General features: G+C 46.6%; 1 protein-coding gene across 4 annotated transcripts in view; it reads left to right on the forward strand.

Moving 5' to 3' along the window:
* LOC147419695 (protein CNGC15b-like) overlaps window positions 1-26,808 on the forward strand; it is a 90,160-nt gene that overhangs the window by 35,577 nt on the left and 27,775 nt on the right. For all 4 annotated transcript variants that reach the window (XR_015187086.1, XR_015187085.1, XM_086505311.1 and 1 more), the window contains exons 2-3: window positions 25,481-26,027; window positions 26,564-26,776. Coding sequence is in view for 2 of the 4 variants with exons in the window: in XM_086505311.1 (XP_086361437.1) it covers window positions 25,481-26,027; window positions 26,564-26,776 (760 nt within the window). In the remaining 2 variants the exon portion in view is untranslated. The remainder of the gene's footprint in view (window positions 1-25,480; window positions 26,028-26,563; window positions 26,777-26,808) is intronic.

Raw genomic sequence — 26,808 nt, forward strand, 5'->3', positions numbered from 1 at the left:
TCCAACAGCATCAGTCCTTTGCATTCGCATTGTACTCTTTCGTGGAATCAAAGTAGACCACTCTCGCCGACGAGAGTGGGGCCTTCGGAGGAGGGTTTTACAACCTCTCGGTGTCATATCTCTTCTTTCTCCTTCTCTCAGTCTCATTCACTTGCACGCACTAGATCCACTCACTTTGTTCGTGATCACCACACTCTCTATAAGACGGAAAGCGCTCTCTTTCCCTAAGAACTAAAAGGAACCTTGAGCAGTAAAGATCACTAATCTTGAGAAAAAACAACATTCATTCCGCTGCACCTTACATTGGTATCAGAGCTTTGGAAGTGTTCTGCATTACTCAAGGAAAGAACCACAAGAACCACAAGAATTTTTTTTGCTTGTTGCCATCGCACGAACCCAAGTTTACTTGGGCGTGGCGATTCCTAATCGTGTTTTGTTGAAGAGTGACAGGAATCCCAAGAAAGAAGCGCTTGTCCAGCCTCCCCTTGTGTCTCTTTTCACTCATTGAGAGCGGACCGTGTACTTAGCGGCCGGCCAATCGACGTGAGGTGGGAAAAAGCAACCTTGGTGTGAGCGCAAGGCTGCCAAGGGGTGCGCCTGCAGGAAAGGGTAGAACTCGGGTGAAGAGAAGATCCTTCTCAACGCGATTTGCAAGCGAAAGAACACCTCAAGAACCCAAGATTCTCACGAATCAAGGACCTCAAGAACCTCAAGACCCTCAAGAACCCAAGTTCCTCGTGAAGACCCCCAAGAACCCACAAGAACCCAGGACTTCAGAATGATCATCACTCGAAGCGGAATGGATACTTCGCTTGAAAGTGATGAGCATGAGAGAGGCGAAGAAGAATTTTCCCCACCAGGAGGTTTTTCCGACCCTTCCCCATCTACGACAACGATTGCACTAACTCCAATGGAGGAGTTGAAGCTGTTGTTTATGGAACAGACTTTACAACGCAAAGCAAGACATGCCGCAAGAATGACAGCCATAGCGCGTGAGTACGAGCAAGCACGCTTGGAAGCCAAAGAACGACAAGCCAAATTTGATTGTGAATTCAAAGAAATGGAACGCAGACATGCAGAAGCCGAAGCAGAAAGACAAGCAGCGAACAAAGCAAGACAAGCAGAATTTGATCGCGAGATCAAAGCAAGAAGGGAAGAGCGCTTGCGACTCTTTTCTCCACCTCAGGCACAGATGCACCTGAATCGGGAAAAGGAGACTCTCTCGGTGTCTTCTTCTCCCAAGCATGACACACAGGATTTGCATGATTGTGTGAAGCATGATGATGATTTGAATGATATTGCTAAGCATGATGATTTGAAGCACAATGATAAGCATGATGATTTGGATGCCAATGATTTGCATGATGATTTGGATAACAATGACAAGCATGATGATTTGCATGATCAAGATGTGATTTCTCACAAGCATGATGAATTGCATGAAGACGATGTGATTGTTCACAAGGATGATGTGCTAGTAGATTCTTTTCCTAGCGAAACTAACCTCGTTGTAGATTCGATCAATCACGAAGATCCGATCTTGGCTTTCGAGTCGAGGTCTAATGAACCCCCACAGGACGATTCGATCATTCAAGCAGAATCGATCTTGGCTTTCGAGTCGAGGTCCACAGATCTCCCACAAGAAGATTCGATAGATCCCGAAGAACCGATCTTGGTTCTCGAGCCTTGGTCCAAAGAGCCATCACAGGAAGTATTATGTGTTCATGAAAAGTTGAAAACTTTGTATGTAAGAAAGTCGCATTCCATGTCTCTTCCTTGGCATGACACAGTTTCCGAAAGAGCACATGATAGTATGAGCACCAAGCATGGGCATTTCCATTGGGATTTGCCACAGTTGATTGATTTCGATCAAACAGAAAAGATTCAATCTCATTGTTTGCATGTGTTTGATGAACGGGTTGTCACTCCGTCTCTATGTTCATCGACATTGCATGCACAGTCTTTGAGAAAGACAAGATTTTTTTCCTTCACTTTACATGGAATGGGTATGTTCATGGTTTTGTGTTGGAGGTGGTTTCAGGAATTTTCCGCCATGGAGATTCTTGAAGACGAAAGAAGCAGGACTCTAGACAAAGTTGAAGCATCGAAGGAGCCACAAAAGACTTTGAGTCGCTTTCGGCGCGGCCCAAAGAAGCAAGCGTTGCAGACCTTTATGAAGTTCAAGTACCGCTCGACCCACACATTAAAGTGGGCTGGCGAAGAGTCCCTTCCCGGATTCCGGATGCTGTTGGCGATCTCCCTCGACGCCATATAGTTCGGTACCAGTAGCTCACTTTGAAAAGGAGGGGATGTCACGTGACACATCCCAACCCTATGTGTTCGTGGACAAGCTACACCACAGCAGGGTTCAGTCAGTTCAGTCAAGTCTAGATTAGCAGTGATCTGGCACTTTTGTGAGTCTATTCGTAGACCGTGCATGCCTAGTCACTCAGTGTATATGCATATCCTCTGGTTGCACCTTGCATAAGCATAAGCATTTCCATCAGATTCCATCAGAGTCAGTTTGGGGATTTTTCAAATGACTTTATCCCATTTTTCCCTCTTTTGACATTTTTCACTTATTTATTAAGTCACTTTTGTTGGGTAGTCAGTAGGGCAAATTGGGTAAATTAATTTATAAGAAAACCCAAGTTAGCACTAATTGGCAGATGAACAGAGAGCACAACAGGCTTCTCCCAAGCGGCAGGTGTTCCCTCCCTCTCTCAGCAAGAACCTCTCCTACCTTGGTAAGGCCCACTCCACCCTCAACCTCAGTTCCCTGGTGTCGCCCCCATTTCCTGGCATTGCCTAGCGTTTCCCTCCTTGATGCTATCGCCAAGCACTAGAGGTATTCAGCGTTTCCTTCCTCAAGCACCAACGCCAGGGCATCATCAGCAATAACCAGCGATCCTTCTTTTCTCAGTAACGCTAGCAAGGCAGGAATCCAGTGTTTGATTAGCATTGGAAACCTGTGCAAGCCGGTCAGTTTTCAGCATTGAAGGACTTCCTGCAGTAACCATTTCAGGCCTTAAAAGCACCCTAGACCCTGCAGCCATCCAGCGTTTTTATTTGCAGAAATTCAGGCCTTAAATCGCAGCAGATCAGCAGTGATTTTGCAGCCACTAATCAGCATTTTACAGCAGGTGATAAGGCAAGTAAAAACGCAGCCAAGGAGCAGAAATTCAGCAGCGTTTTTAGATCCTAACCTCAGCCCGGCAAGACAGTAATTCTCAGCCCTAGAATCAGCCGGAAACAGTCATTCCCAGCCACCAAGAAGATCCCAGTTTTTGCCACGAAGCCGTCGACATCCCATCGTCGTCATCACCGTCGTCGTCATCGGTATAGTCCAACAGCATCAGTGTACTCTTTCGTGCAATCAAAGTAGATCACTCTCGCCGACGAGAGTGGGGCCTTCGGAGGAGGGTTTTACAACCTCTGGGTGTCGTATCTCTTCTTTCTCCTTCTCTCAGTCTCATTCACTTGCACGCACTAGATCCACTCGCTTTGTTCGTGATCACCACACTCTCTATAAGACGGAAAGCTCTCTCTTTCCCTAAGAACTAAAAGGAACCTTGAGCAGTAAAAATCACTAATCTTGAGAAAAAACAACATTCATTCCGCTGCACCTTACATTATGAATGTTGTATTTTCTCAAGATTAGTGATCTTTATTGCTCAAGGTTTCTTTTAGTTCTTTAGGGAAAGAGAGAGCTTTCCGTCTTGTAGAGTACTGTGGTCACGAACAAAGTGAGTGGATTGTGCGTGCAAGTGAATGAGACTGAGAGAAGGAGAGAGAAGAGATACGACACCCGAGAGGTTGTAAAACCCTCCTCCGAAGGCCCCACTCTCGTCGGCGAGAGTGGTCTACTTTGATTGCACAAAGGTGTACAATGCGTATGCAATGGACTGATGCAAGTTGGACTATGCCGATGACGACGACGGTGGTGACGACGACGACTTGGTGGCTGAAATCTGTGGTCTTCTAACTGTTGATTTTTCGGGACTGTTTCGGTGGCTGAAAATGACTATTTTCGCTGCGTTTTTTGTGGCCATACAGTTCGGTACTAGTACCTCACTTTGAAAAGGAGGGGATGTCACGTGACACATCCCAACCCTATGTGTCCGTGGACAAGCTATACCACAACAAGGTTCAGTCAGTTCAGTCAAGTCTAGATTAGTAGTGATCTAGCACTTTTGTGAGTCTATTCGTAGACCGTGCATGCCCAGTCACTTAGCATAGATGCATATCCTCCGGTTGCACACAGCATGATCATCGAAATTCCCATTAGAATCCATTAGCATTAGTTAGGGAAATTTTCCAGTGCATTTAGCCTATTTTCCTATTTATTGGTATTTTCACTTATTATTTTTAAGTGACTTTCCAGCAAAAGTAGGTAGGGCAATTTTGCTAAGTTAATATATAAGCAAACTCAAGTTAGCACTTTCTGGCAGAAGAGGCAGCAGGAGCTTCCCGCTCAACAGGCAACTTCTCAGCAGTACCCCCCCTCAGCAGTAGACCCTCGCCATCCACTCCTTCCCTTTGGCATTTCCTCCCAACAAGCCATCGCCTACAAGTCCTCTTGCCTGGCGTTTTCCAACTTCAGTAGATACATCCCAGCCAACGGTTTTCAGCCTTGACAAAAACGCCAGCATCACTTGCAGATTGAGCATTTTTTCAGCCTTGTCAAAAACGCCAGCTCAACAGTAGCAAAAACGCAGAAGTCAGCAGTTGGATTCTCGCAGTTTTCAGCCTATGACACAGTAGCAAATCAGCCCCTAGACGGTTGTAGATATTCCCCCATATTCAGCCATAAAAACGCAGCGAAAACAGTCATTTTCAGCCATCGAAACAGTCCCGAAAAATCAATAGTTAGAAGACCACAGATTTCAGCCACCAAGTCGTCGTCGTCACCACTGTCGTCGTCATCAGCATAGTCCAACTTGCATCATTCCATTGCATACGCATTGTACACCTTTGTGCAATCAAAGTAGACTACTCTCGCCGACGAGAGTGGGGCCTTCGGAGGAGGGTTTTACAACCTCTTGGGTGTCGTATCTCTTCTCTCTCCTTCTCTCAGTCTCATTCACTTGCACGCACAATATCCACTCACTTTGTTCGTGATCATAGCACTCTCCATAAGACGGAAAGCTCTCTCTTTCCCTAAGAACTAAAAGAAACCTTGAGCAAATAAAGATCACTAATCTTGAGAAAATACAACATTCATTCCGCTGCACCTAACATTGGTATCAGAGCTTTGGAAGTGTTCTGCATTACTCAAGGAAAGAACCACAAGAATTTTTTTGCTTGTTGCAATCGCACGAACCCAAGTTTACTTGGGCGTGGCGATTCCTAATCGTGTTTTGTTGAAGAGTGACAAGAATCCCAAGAAAGAAGGGCTTGTCCAGCCTCCCCTTGTGTCTCTTTTCACTTATTGAGAGCGGACCGTGCACTTAGCGGCCGGCCAATCGACGTGAGGTGGGAAAAAGCAACCTTGGTGTGAGCGCAAGGCCGCCAAGGGGTGCGCCTGCAGAAAAGAGTAGAACTCGGGTGAAGAGAAGATCTTTCTCCAATGCGATTTGCAAGCGAAAGAAAACCTCAAGAACCCCAAGAACCCAAGACCCTCGAGACTCAAGAACCTCAAGAACCTCAAGGACGCAAGATTCTCACGAATCAAGGACCTCAAGACCCTCAAGAACCCAAGTTCCTCGTGGACTTAAGAACCCACAAGAACCCACGATTGCAGAATGGTCATCACTCGAAGCGGAATGGATACTTCGCTTGGAGGTGATGAGCATAAGAGAGGCGAAGAAGAATTTTCCCCACCATGAGGTTTTTCCGACCCTTCCCCATCTACGACAAAGATTGCACTAACTCCTATGGAGGAGTTGGACCAAGAAAGAGAAGCAGAAAGAAAAGCCTACGAAGAAGACATGGCAGCCATAGAGCGCCAGTACCAAGAAAGAATGGCAGCCATAGCGCGTGAGAGCGAGCAAGCACGGTTGGAAGCCAAATCAAGAGAAACAGAATTTGATCGAGAGAACAAAGAAATGCAAGCCAAGTTTGATCGCGAGAACAAAGCAATAAGGCAAGGGATGTTGCGACTCTTTTCTCAAATGCAGGCACAGATGCAACAAGGTCAGGAGAAGGAGACTCTCTCCGTCTCTTATTCTCCAAAGCATGATACACGGGATTTTCATGATTATGAGAAGCATGATGATTTGCAGGATAATGATTTGCATGATGATTTGGATGAAAAAGACAAGCATGATGAATTACATGAAGATGATGTGATTGTTCACAAGGATGATGTGTTAGTTGATGCTTTTTCTAGCGAAGCTAACCTCGTTGTAGATTCGATCAATCACAGAGATCGGATCCTGGCTTTCGGGTCGAGGTGCAAAGAACCCCCACAGGATGATTCGATCATTCAGGACGAACCGATCTTGGCTCTCGAGCCTTGGTCCAAAGAACCCTCACAGGAAGTATTATGTGTTCGCATGATTGATACGCACGCATGGTTCGAGGGTTTCATTCGTGAAGGTTTCCTGTATTTTCGTCAGCATCGTTATGTGATCCCTTTTCCTAGGCATGCCATATTGTATGTTGAGCACGTTTCTATCATGGATGAGCACGAATGTAGGCGGATAGTTCATGAAAAGCTGAAAAGTTTGTATGTAAGGAAGTTGCATTCCATGTCTCTTCCTTGGTATGACACCATTTCCGAAAGAGCACATGATCGTATGAGCACCACGCATGGGCATTTCCATTGTGATTTGCCACAGTTGATTGATTTCGATCAAACAGAAAAGATTCGACCGCATTGTTTGCATGTGTTTGATGAACAGGTTGTCACTCCGTCTCTATGTTCATCTACATTGCATACACAGTCTTTAGAGAAGACAAGATTTTTTTCCTTCACTTTACATGGAATGGGTATGTTCATGGTTTTGTGTTGGAGATGGTTTCAAGAATTTTCAGCCATGGAGATTCTTGAAGATGAAGGACGCAGGACTCGAGACGAAGTTGAAGCAAGAAAGGAGATTCAGAAGACTTTGTGTCGCTTTCGGCTCGGCCCAAAGAAGCAAGCGTTGCAGACCTTTATGAAGTTCAAGTACCGCTCGACCCACACAGCAGAGTGGGCTGGCGAAGAGTCCCTTCTAGGATTCCGGATATTGTTGGTGATCTCCCTCGACGCCATACAGTTCGGTACCAGTAGCTCACTTTGAAAAGGAGGGGATGTCACGTGACACATCCCAACCCTATGTGTCCGTGGACAAGCTATACCACAGCAGGGTTCAGTCAGTTCAGTCAAGTTTAGATTAGCAGTGATCTAGCACCTTTGTGAGTCTATTCGTAGACTGTGCATGCCCAGTCACTTAGCATAGATGCATATCCTCCGGTTGCACACAACATGATCATCGAAATTCCCATCAGAATCCATTAGCATCAGTTAGGGAAATTTTCCAGTGCATTTAGCCTATTTTCCTATTTATTGGTATTTTCACTTATTATTTTTAAGTGACTTTCCAACAAAAGTAGGTAGGGCAATTTTGCTAAGTTAATATATAAGCAAACCCAAGTTAGTAGTTTCTGGCAGAAGAGGCAGCAGGAGCTTCCCGCTCAACAGGCAACTTCTCAGCAGTACCCCCCCTCAGCAGTAGACCCTCGCCATCCACTCCTTCCCTTTGGCGTTTCCTCCCAGCAAGCCATCGCCTACAAGTCCTCTTGCCTGGCGTTTTCCAACCTCAGTAGATACATCCCAGCCAACGGTTTTCAGCCTTGACAAAAACGCCAGCATCACTTTTTGCAGATTCAGCGCTTTTTCAGCCTTGTCAAAAACGCCAGCTCAGCAGTAACAAAAACGCAGAATTCAGCAGTTGGATTCTCGCAGTTTTCAGCCTTTGACTCAGTAGCAAATCAGCCCCTAGACGGTTGCAGATATTCCCCCTTTTTCAGCCATAAAAACGCAGCGAAAACAGTCATTTTCAGCCACCGAAACAGTCCCGAAAAATCAACAGTTAGAAGACCACAGATTTCAGCTACCAAGTCGTCGTCGTCACCACCGTCGTCGTGGTCGGCATAGTCCAACTTGCATCAGTCCATTGCATACGCATTGTACACCTTTGTGCAATCAAAGTAGACCACTCTCGCCGACGAGAGTGGGGCCTTCGGAGGAGGGTTTTACAACCTCTCCGGTGTCGTATCTCTTCTCTCTCCTTCTCTTAGTCTCATTCACTTGCACGCATAATATCCACTCACTTTGTTCGTGATCATAGCACTCTCCATAAGACGGAAAGCTCTCTCTTTCCCTAAGAACTAAAAGAAACCTTGAGCAAATAAAGATCACTAATCTTGAGAAAATACAACATTCATTCCGCTGCACCTAACAATTGAGCGTGAGCATGAGCAAGCGTGCAAAGCGGCCGAAGCAAGACGAGCGGCCTTGGAGGCCGAGCGTGAGGTACAGAGAGACCAATGCATGCAAGAATTGGTTCGACAGGTTCTCACCTCGAAACCCGAGCCGACCAAAGAAGTTGGTGGTTCATCAAGTGGCGCAAGCCGAGATTCGGACTCCAACAACCCCATCATCGAGACGTTGACGTTCAGTAAGTATGATGGATGCTATGATTATTCATTCTTAGTTGCATCAATTTAATGCTATTTTGCGACAACTAAGAAGACAGGAAATAGCAAGGTTTTGACGGCAGCCATGTACCTTGCGGTGATGCCATAAATTGGTACCACGCATGGCAAGAGGCACAGTTGGCCGCGCACCTAGAGGAAGCCGACGAAGACGTGCCCCTTTCCTTCAATTGGGCCGACTTCCAAGACAAGCTCAAGGCGCATGCGGTTCATGCCTCCACAATACCTAGCACGGTTGAAAGACGATTGGCGCAGTCTCAAGCAAAATGGTATGTTAGGTATGTTTTTCTCTAATCGTGTTTTGCAGCTCGGCACCCAATTACGCAAATCGGACGATGAGCGCAAGGAGGCTCTCACTTTCGGGTTGGATGACTATATCAGGTTTGATGTGAAAGTCCTCGATCCAATCGATCTCAACAAGGCGGTAGCGATTGCTCTCGCACAGGAGATCAAGCACAACAAGGGAAAGCCTAAGGAAAACAAGACTTCCACAAGTACCTCTCAAACTTCTCAGAACCCTCAGAACGGTAAGAACGGTAAGACTGGTAGAATGGTAACTCTTCTAACCAATCTTTCAATAGTCTCTCAGAAAAGAACTCTTCAAATGAACCTAAGGGTAAAGCTAACACAATTGCTAAACCTAAGTTCACTCCAGATGGAAAAGCAAAACAAGGAATTTTAGGAGGATACATCACGTCGAAAGAACAAAGCATTTATTCTAAGGAAGGTCGTTGTTTTCATTGTCACATTAAGGGTCACATAAAAAGAACATGTCCTAAGCTTGAATCTAATGAAACTAAAGTACCCACAGAACCCACTTCCTCTGTCAATGCAATGAATGCGAACACGAGGGTGACCCAAGTCTCTCATGATCCTCCCATTGATGAGTCTCTCATTAAGTGTTATGGTCATGTGAAGGGTCAGTGTTTTGTCATATTGTTTGACCCAAGCAATATGCATAATTTGATTAGTGACTCTCGTCGAAAGAGCCCGCTTGGAGGTTTGCAAGACATCTCCTTTCAAGGTGTCTGACTTTTCTCCTGGTATGGACTCTCTCATCACGCAAAAGTGTGAAACCGGCCCGTAGGCCGGTAGACGTTAGCTTTCACCCAATTCTTTAACACTTGACTATACGACACAAAGCAGTGACTTATAAGGAACCTGTAACTGGGAATGGGATTACACTTCAAAACAAAAGCACGGCCAGGAAGCTAGAATCTCCCAAGCAGACAGCGACACCTGTAGGCCCAAAGGTTGGGGCCCCTTTCGGTATTTCTTTAATCTTTAACAGAGGGAATAAAACCTGTGATTTCCTACAAGCTGTCCCGCATAATCCAGGCTGAATTCCATATGTTCTGGCCCGATTTCGGCAGCATAACTGTACTAGGACGCTTCACAGCCCACGCAATAGATGACTTTCCCGACGCATACGGTCACTTTGCAAAACGTGGCGAGAATCTGCAGCATGCTGAATTTTCTGTTTTCTGCCCCGAAAATGCACCAGATCACCTCTACAGCTGTCCCCTCGCGTCCCTGAACCTCCTGGGGTATTAGAGACCGTTTAGGGCCGAAACCCTAAACCTGCAAAAATACACAACAAGCTGTAATTCCCTGTTTCGGGCTCCGTTTCGCGTGCCGATTGCATCCGTAGCAAGTCCTCGAGCCCTTGCACCTGTAGGGCTACTTGCCCTTTGAATCGGACGAGATTTCACATGCGAAACCTCTCCGAATTCACCTGTACTTGCAGGGGATTAGCCGCTAGCTAATCCAGTACCTGTGCAAGAGGCTCTTGCCTCGGCAATCGCGCATTAACTCACACAACTGTACATTTTGGTCAAATGAGAAGCCCACCTGAGGGGCATAACATAACTACTCGTAGGGGAGACAGAGAGCAGTGCGTTGCGTGCAGGGCATCACTCCTGGCACCACATTGTACATAAGAGGGAAAGGAAGCTCTCCATAGCTCTTGCACCTGTTGCAATCCGCCTCTAAGCTGAAAAATGCGCCCCCTCTCTTGTAGGCTTGCCCCAGCTCTCCCAAAGTGGCAGAAATGTCATAGAGCGACACCTCGCCCAGTTTCCGACTTTGGCCAACTTGGCTAAAAATATCTCAACTGTGCGTCAGTTGACTTGGCAGCAGAGCAATAAAATGTTCCCCTTGTCATTCCAGAGCTAATGATGCGAGCACATTTTCAGGTCCAAAATAGCAGCGCCCTAAATTTTAGGAGATGCTTCCATGGCACTCACACTATCAATCACCACTCGAACCACATCGAAAAATGCAATGTCGGCCAGCTATCAGGTGATTTACAACTGCAGCCCCACCGTGGCTAACCTTAGTCCATTTGTTCAACTTCAGTGCTCATTGGCCGTTCGGCCCAGACTCTCACTGTCCGCCTCACACCATGCAACTCGGGCATTGGCATTTCCAAAGGGGTGCTTTAAAACAAGTCAAATAAGATTCCCCCAAAAAGAAATCAATAAGTAAAGTTGCCACAGATTCGTGACATACCCCCCTCTTGAAATCGCAAACGTCCTCGTTTGCATGAATATCAATCCATTAGTGTCTACAGCACTTCATGGACACCATGTCACTGCTGTCAACCTTTTTCGTGTGTACACACCTGATCGACATGGTACGAGACATACATGCTCGTAGTTAACACTCTTGTGTAATCAACACTTGTTAACTCATGTATGGTCTACCTGTGAGACTTTTCATTGACATAGTGGATAGCTTTCACACTGTGCCACTGGCTTTAATAGAGTCCATAACTTTTAGTACACTTCGAATGCTTTCAAGCATAATAAACAAGTAGTTTGAAAATGCGTCAACATGTACTCATAAGAAGCAAGTGCTGTACTCTTGACAATTGACAAGACATACTTACTTTTATAGCACTGAACAGATTTTTGGACAAAACTTTTATTCCCCAGGGGCAATTGCCAAGCAGGGTACACTCTATTGCACTAAATCCATAGATACATAAGAAGTGCTAGCTCCTGGATCACCCCCCTCTAGTGCAGGTCTCTTTCCTTCTTCTTGAGTTAGAGAATATGTAGGTGGTAAACCAAAGGCTTCAAGGTAAAGTTGCAATACATTTGGTGACTCTAACAGTTCACTCTCTTCCATCCACTTTGCATCCGTAGGTGGATAGTTCTTGAACTTCACCAAATATCGCCTTATAACCTTGCCTTTGACTTTTCTTTCCTTGTGTGCCTGTCTGTTGTGGGACCAAAATTTCATCAAGCTCTTTAACTTCTGGCTGCTCTTCAACTGGCATATGCTCTGGCACATCATCAATTAAATGGTTTGAGAAGACTCACGTGAAAGTAAAAGGCATTGTGAATCTTCCAGTTCTCAGGCAATTTCAGCCTATAACTGACGTCACCGATCTTCTCTGTTACTTGAAAAGGCCCATAGTAACGCATACTAAGCTTTGTAAAGAGACTTTCTTTACCTTTTCGCTTCTTTAAGCGTGCCTTTTCAAATCGCAATAGTACCCAATCACCAAGTGAAAATAACAATTCACGATGGTGGAGATCAACAGCTTTCTTTTGCTTTGCCCGTGTCCTTTCAAGGGCATGCTTTATCTTCTGTTACATTTCATCCATATTCTGTACATATTGATCTGCCTGAAAGATCTTTTCTTTGGTATGCAAAATGGGAGGAACTCACATGACCTTCGACAATTTCAAAAGGTGCTTTGCCTGTTAAAGAATGCACTGTATTATTGTACGCATATTCAACCAACGACAAATATTGCTCCCACTTCGCCTTGTGCTCTGACACATAGCACTTAAGCAGATGCAAGATAGTAGAATTTGCCTCTTCTGACTGCCCATTTGTCTGTGGATGAAACGACGATGAGAACTTAAGCGTAGTGCCCATATTCTCAAATATGCCTCTCCAGGATAGACTTGTCATCCGTGGGTCATGGTCACTGACAATCGAGTGTGGCATACCATGGTACTTAAAGATATTGTACATAAAGAGGCGTGCCATCTGATCTGGTTTTATCTTTTTCCTAACAGGAATGAAATGAGCTTGCTTGCTGAATCTGCAAATTATGGTCCAGATTCCATCATTCCCTATCTGTGTTCTTGGAAGATCAAAGATAAAATCCATTGCTATGCTTCCCCATGGTTTATCTAGAATCGGCAATGGCTGTAAGAGCCCTGGTGCCTTGTGCCTGTCAAACTTGACCTTTTTGGCAAATCATGCATGCTCGCACAAAGGCACCCACATCTCTCCTCAAGGTAGGCCAATAAAAGAACGTCTCAACCGCTTTCACTGTAGCATCTATACCACGATGCCCGGCACACGATGGGACACGACTCTCTACCATGACCTTATGCAATGGCCTAGTGACACAGAGTCTGCCATACATCATCATAAAACCATCTCTGAGGAGGTAGTGCTCATGACGTTGTCCTTCTTGCTTCCTCACTCGCATATTGTTCCTTCATGTCATCAAGCTCATGATGATAAGGAATTGACACAGCTGAAATTTGTGGCTTTCTTGATAACGCATCAGCCACAACATTCTCCTTGCCTTCCACATGCACAATCTGGAAGTGAAATATGGAAAGAATGTTTGCCCATCGCATATGCTTTTCCGATAGCTTTGATTGTGTCAGAAAATATCTCAAGGTCTGATGATCCGTTTGGACAACAAAATCATCACCTAGCAGATAGTGTTTCAAACTTGAGAGCGCATGAACCACAACCAGTAACTCTTTTTCATAGACCTGCATGGTCATTGCATGGTCATGTCTGGGCCTTGCAAGATTCTGCTCTCATAGGCTACTACCCTGCCATCTTCCATTAGCACTGCACCAATGCTACTGCCACAAGCGTCACACTGGACTACAATGACTTCCTGAGACCTGGCAAAACAATGAGTGGATCTGAAGTCATCTTTTCCTTTAAGAGATTAAAAGCTGAAATCCCCTTCTGGGTCATCTGAAAGTGACCTCTTTCTTTTGCAAAGCTTGTAAAGGTGAAGCAATCTCTGCAAAGTTGCCAATGAATGTTCTGTAGTAAGAACATAGCCGTAAGAAGCTACGGACATCGTGCACAGTCCTTAAAGCTGGCCATGTCTTTATTGCTTCCACCTTCGTAAGATCCGTTCGGACACCATCCTTCGACACAATGTGTCCGAGGAAGTGGATCTCTTCCAAGAAGAACTCGCTTTTCTTGCCATTGATAAGCAATCTGTTCCTGCGCAACTCTTCGAACACAATGGTCAAGTGATGCCTATGCTCCTCTTCATTCTTCGAGTAGACTATCATGTCATCAAAGAATGTGCCAACAAAGTTCTGATATGGACGGAAGATCCTATCCATCATCCTATTGAACGTAGCAGGAGCATTCGTAAGACCAAATGGCATCACTAAGAACTCATAGGGACCAAATGTTGTTCTAAACGTAGTCTTGTGCACATCCTCAGGCCTAATTTGAATCTGATGGTACCCACTTTTAAGGTCGATCCTACTGAAAATCGCTGCACCCTGTAGGCGGTCAAGAATATCATCAATCCTTGGAATAGGAAACCTATTCTTGATGGTATTCTTATTGAGTGCACGGTAGCCAATACACATGCGCCATGAGCCATCCTGTTTTTGTAGTAAGAGCACCGGAGAGCAATAGGGTGACGAGCTAGGCTGAATCAGTCCTTTCTCTAAGAGCTCCTCCTCTTGGCTCATAATCTCTTTCCGCTGTGCCTCACTAACCCTATATGGTGGCCTATTTGGTGGGCTACAACCTGGCACCAAATCAATCGCATGATCCTAGGGCCTCTCCGGCAGTAGTTGAGATGGTAAGGAATCAGAAAAATAGCCATTAAACTTTTGCAAAAATGCTAACCTGTCTTTATCTAACACAGATAAATTTGATTGGCAATTCTGAAACATCACGTGCAAAAACCAAGTACGCAGGAAGATGATTCTTTATTACAAAAGTGATAGCAGAAGCAGATACAATAGGGACTGACTCTCCTTTTAGCTTTACATCCAAGATGTGAGTTTTGCCCCTATGCTGTACAATGATCTTTTTGTTGTAGGCATCCAAGACTCCATGCACTCGGAACATCCACGGGATCCCCAACAAGACATCACATCCTGCCAGCGACATGATGTAGAACTCTTCTGTGTCCACATACGACTGAATATGCAGATGCAGCTTTCCAATGATGGGAGTAACGCACTTTGAATGGCCAGGACATGCCAATCCTGCCTCTGTGGTATACCCCATCTCTTCAGCTCTGATGCCCAGCTTCATAGCTAATTCTGGCGTGATAAAGTTTGCTTTGGCACCTGGATCAAAGAAGATAAGTGTCATGTGGTCTCTAACTTTACCCCACGCTCTGTATAACTCACTAGCATTTGTACTAGGCCTGTCGCCCAACATGTCTGGCACTAAACCTGTCGAGGGCATAGGCTTCTTTCCTTGTCTGTCCTCGTTGTCATCTGAGTCAGCTGGCCTTTTCTTTTGTGGATAGTTGGTTGCAAAATGACGAGTCTGCTCGCATATAAAGCACTTGTTTTCAGCCATCAAGACCTTCTTTTCGTCGGGCATCTTACGCATAAAAGGCTTCTTTTTCTGTTTCCTTGCCTTTGCTCTAGAAGTCTCGGTTGAACCCTTGCCTTTATTGAACTTCGCTGGCCTCTGGGACGCTTCATGAGCCGCTTTCGTAAAGGGCTGCTTTGCTGAATTTTTCTTTTGTTGCCCTCCTTTGTCGTTGCTCAGAAACCCATTGTCCTATCCTATCAACAAGGCAAGGCCAGTGTTAGCAACTTCCATAAGCCGAGTGAGGGTAGCCACTCTGTTCTTGGTACAGTAGTGGCGAAGCCCTTTAGGCAGCTCACAACAATACTTCTCTATTGCTCTGTCAATGGCACAAATCTATAGGAGGTCACTGAGAGTAACGCTTTACAAAACCTCTTATTATACTCCAGCAAGCTCTTGTATGTAGCCGAATTAAGCTGGAGCCAATCTGTCATGATGTCGGCTTCAAATTCATTTGACAGCCAAGCAGATGCAAACATTTGCTTGAAGTAAACCCAAGTGGCGGGTGCCTGTCCTTGCATTAACAATGTCGTGGCTTTAGCACCTTTAGTGGCTTCGAGGACAAAGCAAAGGCTCTCACTTTCCTCTAGCAGTTTGATTCAGCTTATGCAGGAGGGAATTTTACAGAGGCTTCTAAGTAAGAAAAGCTGCCACTTTCCTAAAGGACAATGTGCTCACATGGTGGACAACATTGTTAATGCAAGGACAGGCACCTGCCACTTGGGTTTACTTCAAGCAAATGTTTGCATCTGCTTGGCTGTCAGATGAATGTGAGCGCATTGTTCTTTAAGAAAGTGGCAGCTTTTCTTACTTTAGAAGCCTCTGTAAAATTCCCTCCTGCATAAGCTGAATCAAACTGTTGGAGGAAAGTGAGAGCCTTTGCTTTGTCCTTGAAGCCACTAAAGGTGCTGAACTTCACAGCTGCACCACCTTCTTTGTAAGCTTTCGGCTTTTCCAGTGCCCCTAAGTTGTCATAGAGAAGCGTCTGTAGCATGGGCATTGAAGTAGGGACCATTTGTGCCCCTTGGTCATTGAGATTTTGCATCAAAAGGTGCCATATCTGGCTGCTGTTCAGAAAAACCAGCCATGCTAAAATTGACCTGTGGCACCCCAAACTGGCCCTGATTGCTCTAAAAGCCTTGCTGCATGCCAATGTTACAATACATGGGATTTGGCGTCATGCCATGTATACCCCCAAACACTGTTCCAGGCATGTACTGCTGGTTTCCAAGTGCATATATGACCAACCATACTTTGGAACATGGATCCACCCCCGAAATACCCAGGATGTATCGTGGGTGGTGGAAAAACCTGATGCATTGCCTGGAGACTGGTTCCCTGTCCATGCAATGCAACATTTTGACCCTGAAAGGTGGCAGGCTGAACTGGCAAAACCTGTGGAATAGGCATTCTAGCCACTTGTTCAAGCACGGGAGGAACTTGTTTTGGAGCCCTTGACTCCACAACATGTGAGTGTTCCCTATCCTGCTGAGTCGCATGGGGGACCTGAGCTTAAGCCTCAACGGGCTGTGTACGTTGAGGCAGTGTTGTTCTCGTCGGTCGTACGGCTCGTCCCGTCCCGTCCCGTCTCGTCTGGTGTCGTCCCGTCCGTTCCGTCCGGCCAGTTTTTAGTCTGTTTGACCGGCTTAAAAAACGTTGACTGTGCTTTTGACTGCAAGGAATTGGTGACTTTTTGGCATAGGATCCCTCCTAGGATCCCCCCCCTCACCTCTCATATGCCTTGAGCATTGCTTTGGATTCCATTAGCTCCTCTCTCTCCCTCTCCCTCTCACATTGCTTTGGATTCCATTAGCTCCTCTCTCTCCCTCTTCCTCTCTCTCATTGCTTTGGTCCTTTACCTTGGATTCCATTAGGGCTTAGGCTCCTCTCTCTCTCTCTCTCTTATCTAACTCTCTTGTGTTCAAGCCTCAAGGGCAAGTGTGTACACTCTAAGTCTATATAAGGATGCCCTCTTTCTCTTCTTCTCCATTATGTTCCAACTCAAGGCTCAAGCTCATGAGTCATTCTCAAGCTCTCAAGCTCTCCATTCCTCCCTCATAGCTCTCCATGAAGCATTCCTCCATAGCTCTCAAGCTCTCCATTCCTCCCAACCTCTAGCTTCTCCATTCCTCCCTCAAGCTCTCCATTCCTCCATGAAGCATTCCTCCATAGCTCTCGAGCTCTCCATTCCTCCCTCATAGCTCTCCATTGGCATTCAACTTTCAAGCTCTAAATCTCTCAACTTTCAAGTGTTCTATCATGCCTCCCCCTCTTCATGAAGCTTTTGAAAAGCATTGCCGTTCCTATGAGAGAGTGAGGGACAAAAGACACGTTTGTAGGTGGACATGCAAGTATTGTCCCAAGATCATGACCTCCTTCTCCACTCGACTCATCATCCACTTGACGAAGATGGGAGGTGAAGCCGGTCCATGTCCCAATATACCCGACGACATTTTGGAAGAGTGCAAGAAGAAGTATCTCCCTTTGAAAAGGCACAAGGTGGGGATGAAGAGAGCCCAAGAGGAGATAGTGGCGCCCGACATTGATGTTACCGACTCGGAGGAGGATACAACTACAAGCGGCCCTTCTCCCTCTACCTCCATTGCAAGCGGTGACGCGACGGCAAGCTCAATGGCTATCAATAAGAAGAAGGCATCGGCAAGTGCTAGTGGCCGTCCTCCAAAGCAAGCAAGGCAAGCCTCTCTCTCTCAATCGGTGGGTTTGAGCTCCGGTCCATTGTCTTTCCTCAAAGAGAGACAAAGGCTTGCGGACATTGAGATTGCACGCACCATCATTAAGTGTAATCTTGCTTTCAACATCCTTCGACTAGAGCGGTGGAAGAGGATGGTGAAAGCTATTGCGGCCGTCGGTCCATGTGAGGGGTGGACGGGTCCATCCTATGCGGATATGCGCACCAAGAAGCTCGACGAAGAGCGGGCAAGAATCGACAAATCCCTTGAGCCCGTGCGAGCCGGATGGGAAAAATATGGGTGCTCCATTCTCTCCGATGGGTGGAGCGATCGTAAGAAGAGGGGCATCATTAACATACTCGTGTCATGCCCTCTTGGCACCTACTTCTTGAGAGCGGTTGATGCGGGAGCAAGAGGCAAGGAGGTCATGGGAAAATTCATCTACAAGCACATCAAGGCGGCAATAGAAGAGGTGAGAGTTTAAGTTGTCCCCTCTTCTTGTGCAATGTGCATTGTGCAATGTGTAGTATGTACTCACTACTTTTTGCCCTCTTGATAAGTGTTCTAAATTTTTCTCTCTTTAATGTAGGTCGGGCCCGAAAATGTGGTGCAAGTGATCACCGATAATGCATCCAATTTCACTAGCATGAGCCGACTACTTGAGGCCGAATACAAGAACATTGTATGGACTAGCATGAGCCGACTACTTGAGGCCGAATACAAGAACATTGTATGGACCCCTTGTGCCTCCCAATTGGATGCTAATGCATCCAATTGCACTAGCATGAGCCGACTACTTGAGGCCGAATACAAGAACATTGTATGGACCCCTTGTGCCTCCCATTGCCTCGATCTTCTCATAGAAGACATAGAAGAACTAGAATGGGTGAAGGCCATTCTCACCCAAGCCCTCACTATCGTCAACTTCATCAATGCTAAGGTGAGAGTACTTGCAATTTTTCGCACGTACTCCGACAAGGAGTTGAAGAAACCCTCGGCAACACGATTTGCCTCTATGTGGCTTCTTCTTGAGCGCCTCTACGATGTCCAAAACAAAGTGCAAAAAACCATGGTGTCCGATGAGTTCAAGCAATGGTGTGATGGAGAGAACTCGGCAACCTCACAAGAGGCAAAGGCCATCCAACGGCTTTCCCTCAAAGAAGAATTTTGGGAAGAGGTGAAGGGTCTTGTTGTAGCCATCTTGCCCATCTACAGAGACATGGAGGGATCTACCATAGGCCTTCTTCACCACTTCATGGATGAGGCATACAAGGAAATAGAGGCATCAACCATTCTTGATGGTCCACCCGATGGGACACGGTATGATGTATCTCCTTTGCTCTCCATTCTCAAGTCGACAATATGTTTTTTGCTAATTTGCACTATGCCTCACCACTCTCTCTCTCTCTTTTTGTAGTGATGTCTTTGAAGATTCCCCCAAGAAAGATGATATCCTCTTTCTTTTCCAAAAGAGATGGGATTTTATGAAGAGGCCCATTCACCACTTTGCGGCTCTCTTGCATCCGGCCTACAAGAAGCCGGATCTTTTCACAAACCAAATTCTACAAGAAGAGAGCCGCAACTTCCTTCCCAAGGCCCTCTCGGAAGATCATCACGGCGCATTCCTTCAAGAGCTAATCAACTATGGAGACCAAAGAGGCACGGCTTTTACTTCCACCATATGTTGGAAGAGGGAGTCCTTGGTGAAGCCTCTTTTTTGGTGGGAGAGCTTCGGGTACCAATTACCTCACCTTCAAAGAGTTGCATTAAGGATTCTTGGACAAGTAAACCCTCTTAAGCCTCAGGCCTTGGTGCTCTCTCTCTCTCTCTCTCTCTCTCTCTCTCTCTCATGAATTATATTACATACATGATACCCACTATCTTTTGAATATAATATAGGATTGCTCATCCGGTGCATGCGAGTGAAATTGGTCCGCATACTTGCTTATCCACACCAAAATTTGCAACAAACTGTCAACAAAGCAATTGGAGCGGCTCATCTATTGTCGCTCCAATCTCCGAATGTTGCGCTCCATGCATGAGATGCCTATGGCTAGACAAGTAAACCCTCTTTCTACACACTTGCTTCTTGACTCATATGGGCTATGGCTTTACATTCCAATTCACATGTGCTAACTAGCCTAACTTTATCTTGAGTCTTGACTCTTTTGAACTTTTGTATAACTTGTCAAATAGGTCAATGTTGATGATTGCAAGCTCTCAATTGATACTCTCAAAAGTGTCAACAAAGAGCGTGATATGACGGAGGAGAAAATTTTCCGCGAGCTCTACTTGGAGCTAGAGGAGATTGACCGACGGGTTTCTCGCACACGATCACGCAAGAGGGTCATTGTGCGTGGAGTCCCTTTGGCTACAAGAGGTAGAGGTGCAAGAGCTTCCCATGCTCGTGGCCGTGGCCGTGGCCGTGTGCGTGAGATGGAGGCTACTACTCCTACAACCTATGTGTGGCGAGGCTCGGGAAGCCGCTCCATTGCGGCGGCCTCTGTTTTGGAGGATGTGCCTATTCGTAGATCCAACACTACGGACCCTAGAGAGCCGGAGTATGACGAGGAGGGAAATCTCCTTAGTGAGGGAGATTATGACACACCACAATCCGATTCATGTGAGGATGAAAATGACATCGATGAGCATAGCTCACAAGAGGAAGATGATGATGATGAGAGCGGAGAAAGCTCTTAGACTTTAGTGTCTCTCATATCTTTTTTGACCCTACTTCCACTTTTTGCACGATTGAGGCTTAAAAGGCCTACTTTTTTGTATCATCTCGATTATCAAATCTCAACTTAGCTTTTTGATTTATGACATATGTAATGCGAATTGCAGTTCATACCCATTGTGTCTCATTGTCTTGATTCTCAACTCTTGAGTGTCGGCACTTGGCACTTGCAAGTTGCATTCTTGTCCAATGTGATAATCAATTGTCTATTTGTCCTAAGTGTAAAATCTAGGGTTAAGAATTGCGTGTTTTTATTTTTGAACGTACGTAACCATGTCGTACGACATAAAATTTTTTAGTTCGATGAGTACCATACGTCTTCGTACGTGGACAAAACGTACGTGACCGTATGAGACCACCCTGCGCTGAGGGCATTCCCTCGCCTGCTGTGGCTTTGATGGTGCTTGCAGATAATTCATAAACCTGGGATTCTGCACCGAGTGAAGACATTCACAGCAGCAACTAATTGTATCCTGAACACATCCTCTTCAAAGAGCCCAGTCATGAACCCTTGAACCTGTTCTCGCTGTGCATTCACGCGAACAAAAGGCGTAGACAATGGCGGTCGTGAACTCTCGCCAACTTCGTGCTGTAAAGGAATAGCCTGTCTACCTTGGGAAGAGGAACCCTCTTCTCTATCATCGTCTGTCCTGTCAGCCATAGTGTGATTCCAAGTTCCTATGCTTTGTGTCTTCACTGGAAACCAACCAAGGCTCACTTCTCGAGGAAAAAGTGATCTTGTCCGGGCGACGGAACCATGAAACCGGCTTGTAGGGCGATAGACGTTAACTTTCACCCGATTCTTTAACGCTTCACTATACGACACAAAGCAATGACTTAAAAGGAACTTGTAACTAGGAATGGGATTACACTTCAAAACAAAAGTACGGCCAGGAAGCTAGAATGATCCCAAGCAGACAGCGACACTTGTAGGCCCCAAAGGTTGGCGCCCCTTTCGGTATTTCTTTATTCTTTAACAGAGGAATAAAACTTGTGATTTCCTACAAGCTGTGCCGCATAATCTGGGTTGAATTCCATGTGTTCTGGCCCGATTTCGGTAGCATAACTGTACTAGGACGCTTCACAGTCAGTATCCCCACGCAATAGATGACTTCCTGATGTATACGGTCACTTTGCAAAACCTGGCGAGAATCTGCAGCATGCTGAATTCTCTGTTTTCTGCCCCGAAAATACGCCAGATCACCTCTGCAGCAGTCCCCTCGCGTCCCCGAACCTCGTGGGGTATTAGAGACCGTTTAGGGCCGAAACCCTAAACCTGCAAAAATACACAGCAGGCTGTAATTCCCTGTTTCGGGCTCTGTTTCGCGTGCTGGTCGCATTCGTAACAAGTCCTCGAGCTCCCGCACCTGTAGGGCTACTTGCCCTTTGAATCGGACGAGATTTCACACGTTAAACCTCTCCGAATTTACCTGTACCTGCGGGGGATTAGCTGCTAGCTAATCCAGTACCTGTGCAAGAGGCTCTTGCCTCGGCAATCGCGCATGAACCCACACAACTGTACATTGGTCAAATGAGAAGCCCACTTGAGGGGCATAACATAACTGCTCATAGGGGAGAGAGAGAGAGCAGTGCGTAGCGTGCGTGCATCACTCCTGGCACCGCACGGTACATAAGAGGGAAAGGAAGCACTCCATAGCTCTTGCATCTGTTGCAATCCGCTTGTATGCTGAAAAATGCACCCCCTTTCTCTTGTAGGCTCGCCCCACCTCTCCCAGAGTGGCAGAAATGCTCACAGAGTGACAGCTCGCCCAATTTCCGACTTTGGCCAACTTGGCTAAGAATACCTCAACTGGTGCGTCATTTGACTTGGCAGCAGAGCAATAAAATGTTCCCCTCGTCATTTCAGAGCTAATGACGTGAACACATTTTCAGGTCCAAAATAGCAACTCCCTAAATTTTAGGAGATGCTTCCATGGCACTCACACTATCAATCACCACTGGAACCACATCGAAAAATGCAATGTGGGCCAGCTATCAGGTGATTTATACTCATAGCCCCACCGTGGCTAAGCTTAGTCCATTTGCCCAACTTCAGTGCTCACTGGCCGTCCGGCCCAGGCTCTCACTGTTCTGGTGAAGGGTCGTCATGAAACCGTATAAAGTCGTAGGCGAAGAAGTCCCACCTACGACGAATGTCGAAGCTCGTCAGTCCACGAGGAACTGCTGCAAAGGGAGATGTCTACATCAAAAGGGAGTTCGCAAGAAAGGTTGTCCCTCTCTCGCCAAGCGACTCGTGCAAAAGCGCTGCCAAGAGATCTCCTAGCAGCCGAGGAAGGTCCTACCCCATGGGTCAATTGAGGGGTAGGAACGGGAGGAGATGTGGAAACAGGGGGGCTAGTGGGGAAGGAGGAGTGGGGGGGGCGGGGAGTGGCGGAAGGAGAGGGGAGAGGCGGGGGGGAGGAAGGAGGCGGCGGGGGAGGGGCGGAGGAGAACTTGGGGGAAGGAGGGGTTGTCGAATTTGAGGCTGAGGTGGAGGTTGGAGCTGGGACCTCGTCTTGCTGAAGAGGGTCAAAACGGTTCCATGTGGGAACCCACTGCTGCTGGCCTGGAGCTTGGCGACCACCCGGAGGGCCAGGCTGACGTGGTGGCCCCTGTCGAGGCCGACCTCGAAGCTGCTACCAACCCTCCTCTACCTGAGCCTCAGGCTCGGACGGTGACCTATGACTCTGAGGTGAAGGTCGGGGCCTCCTCCGTGGACAGGCCTTCGCAAGATGGCCCATGTGACGACAAATGAAACACTGATTTGTGAGGCCCGAATACTCCACGCTCTGGCAGAGCCAACCACCACTCACCCGAGGTAGTAGAATGACCTTTGGGAGGGTGTAGGTGTCCCGAACCAGAACACGTACTGTGGGAATGCCCGTTGCCTTGGTAGCTACAGAGGCTGCCGTGCAAGGTGTCTCCAGGACGGTCCGAATCTCTGCGCCTATCTTGGATAGGAGTGGAAGGTACTCCCTCCTCAGGCCGGGGAAGCAAACTGAGATGGGAAGGTCTGCCTCCTCGACAAGAACGTCGGTAGCTGGGTCGAAACTATGGCCCCACTGTTGAAAATGAGCTCGGACTGCTCGGATGGCTAGGGGGCTCATCGCAATGACCTTGGACGCCATCTCGGGGGTCTCAAACTCTATCTGGTAATAGCCACGCCCGAGAAACTGAACGTCGAGGATCTTGCCCACCTCTGCTAAAAGGCGGACCTGGAGGAGATCCTGCACCTCTCCTTTGCTAGGTCGGGTGCTGATCATCTTGTAGATGACGGAGGTCGCTTGGAGGGGCTCCATCTCTGCGGTTATGCTCGCTTGCTCTGTCGGTGAGAGAGAAAATCGGATGGTGGGCTTTGCAGGGTCGGGGCGATGGGGCTTCTGGAGAGTCCCTCTGGGGCGGAGCATGAGCCTCCATCTGTGTCTACTGCTGTAAATGCTGCGGATGAAGAGGACCAGATGACGATGGTTTCCGAGAGAGCTCCGACGGTGAAGATCAAGCCATAAAAGCCGAGGCGTCATCAAAACCCAAGCCATCGGGGGAGGGGGGGAGGTCAGCGAGCGGGCAGGAAGGCTGGCAGCCAGCCGGAGCGGCAGCGCAAGGGGGTTGGGTCGAGGGAGCAGCGTGGGGGCGGGGGGGATGGAGTGCGAGGGCGCCGGGGGGGGGGGGCGGGACAGCAGTAGTGAGCTCTCCTGCTCTCGAATTTTCCCGACATCGTTTCCGCATAGCTTGTTATTCTCTCTCTTCTCCTCTCCCCCCCTCGTGTTCCCTTGTCACCACGCCTTCAGCTGCACTTTGACACCTCTAGCCTGAATTGACATGCTCGTATTGCTAGGTGTCATAGAAGTGTAATAACATTTGAAAAGTGTGTACAAACCATTTATGTACTGGGAAAACCTAATCTAATGGACTTGTCGGGGCATGCTGGTCCTGTGAATAGGCTCACAAAATTGCCGGTACTAAATTTTCTAGCCTTTAAGACACTTCTATGTCCATGTGGCACACAAAGCCATGTGTATGTGACACGCAAGCCACAGACATCTGCAATCTAGGCAGGCACGATCTTGACCTGGGGAGCAACAGCATGGTGGAGATTCTCTGCTATTGTCCACGGGTATGAGACTCAGATGGACTCAGTGGTGATCCAGATATGGGGGTGGACTACCTTATGTGCTACTTTGGATAATTATACACAGACTAGGAGTCGGGAGTGGGATTGTCGTGGGAGTTGATCAGAGAGCTCACTGTCTGGTGCATTTGAAGGGTTTGCATCTTTCGTATCTATGAGGGTTGCTCAGTGCCTCTGGGAAAATCTATGCAAGACCTATGGGCTGTGGCTCCAGATGATTAATACCCTGTCAGGCGAGGATGACTGGCAGCAAGCATCTTGCAGCAGCATTGCAAGGCCTCCCGTCAGACTCAGAAGAGCAGAGCCTTTTCTTTTTCTTCACGATCAAGCTGTATTCTGTTTGCTGGCTCTACAAGGCAAGGGTTAGGTTATTTCCCCACCCATTGTATGTATACCCGTTTTGTTCCCTCTGCACAGGGAATGTTTCTGGGCCTCCAGGCAGATTTTTAGCTAGTCGAAGTTAGTTTTTTTTAGTCTTAAAAGAAGAGGTTGTAACCTGGAATGTGTATGGATGCCTGTCGGTGCTGCTTTGATGTTCCTGTTTTCCAGTTATTCTGGCTTCAAGAATAAGGAGTAAAAAAGCTGGCCTTCATGAAAATTAAAATTTCGTCGGGCGTGTACGAAAAATATTAGTTGTTTCTCTGGATCAGACAGTCAGCTAAAAACATCAGTTTATCATGAATAATCATGTACCATTGCTCTTTTTTTCAGGTACAGAGATGATATGTACATGGATCAGGGGGAAGCAGCTTCTTATAAGCACCGCTTCAATGGTTTTTCTTCAGAACGAACGTATAGTTTATCAGATTCAGTAAAAAAAGGGTCAGAAGGGCTGAGAAGCATTGGTAAATCTCTGCGAACTGGAGTATCCAAGGTCTTTCAGGAGGATCACAAAGCTTCTAAGAAAATAATATTGGACCCCAACAGCAACTTTGTACAGCAATGGAACAAGATATTCCTGGTCTCTTGTGTAGTGGCACTATTTCTGGACCCTCTGTTTTTCTTTCTACCTGCTCTTGGTGATGACACTTGCATCGAAATACAGAGGCCCTTGGAGGTAGCGGTGACATCACTTCGCACCATCACGGATACCTTTTATCTTTTTCATATGGCTCTTCAATTTAGAACTGCCTATGTTGCACCCTCTTCAAGGGTGTTTGGCAGAGGAGTTCTTGTTGTTGATTCAAAGCTGATTGCAAAGCGTTATCTATCGAGGGACTTCTGGTTGGATCTTGTTGCAGTCCTTCCTATCCCCCAGGTACTCTTCATGATAACATCATTTAATGATACCTATATATTAGGGCGGACATGTGTCTAAAACAGAGCGTAGCTTGTGTGGCTGCTTTGATTGAGGGTCTGCTATAAAATCTCAATTGAAAGTGCTTATTGTCCTGTCTAGTAACTCAACATGCTGCTTGTAAAACCATTCTTGCCATCAATTTGCAAAAACAAGAAAGAAGAAACAGTTGCTTGCCCTAGTCAAGGATAAAATTTTCAGCAAATATTATTGTGTTCCAAAAATCTATCATCATGTGCTGGCTGTGTATAGCTGTTCATTAAGCAAATTGGTACTGTATCATGGCTTACCACAGCCTATGTGGTATTTAAAAGCAGCACCAGTGGCTATGCTAAGATTAAGAACACCAAAATGGACAATAATGTGTTGTCAAGATGCGAGATTGAGATTGTTGCCTTACTCGTACCCTTCTGTTAGGAGGCTCAAAAGTTTCTGCGTTGCGTAAATCGAGCATGTTGTTATTTGAAAGTTGAAATTGTCTTCTTTGGGTGTTGTAGGTGGTTATTTGGATTATTGTTCCAAGTACAGGAGGGCCAAGAGCATATCAGACAAAAAATGCACTCCGTTTTATAGTTTTTCTTCAATACATTCCAAGGCTTTACTTGATTTTTCCGTTGATATTGCAAATTGTCAAGTCCACAGGTCTGGTGACGGAAACAGCATGGGCAGGTGCTGCGTACAACTTGGTCCTTTATATTCTTGCTAGCCATGTAAGCTATTTGTGTGTTTGTTTTGTCAATCT

The sequence above is a fragment of the Adiantum capillus-veneris genome, chromosome 29 (genome assembly GCF_014529385.1).
Source record: "Adiantum capillus-veneris isolate H3 chromosome 29, ASM1452938v2, whole genome shotgun sequence".
In the NCBI taxonomy this organism is placed as follows: domain Eukaryota; kingdom Viridiplantae; phylum Streptophyta; class Polypodiopsida; order Polypodiales; family Pteridaceae; genus Adiantum; species Adiantum capillus-veneris.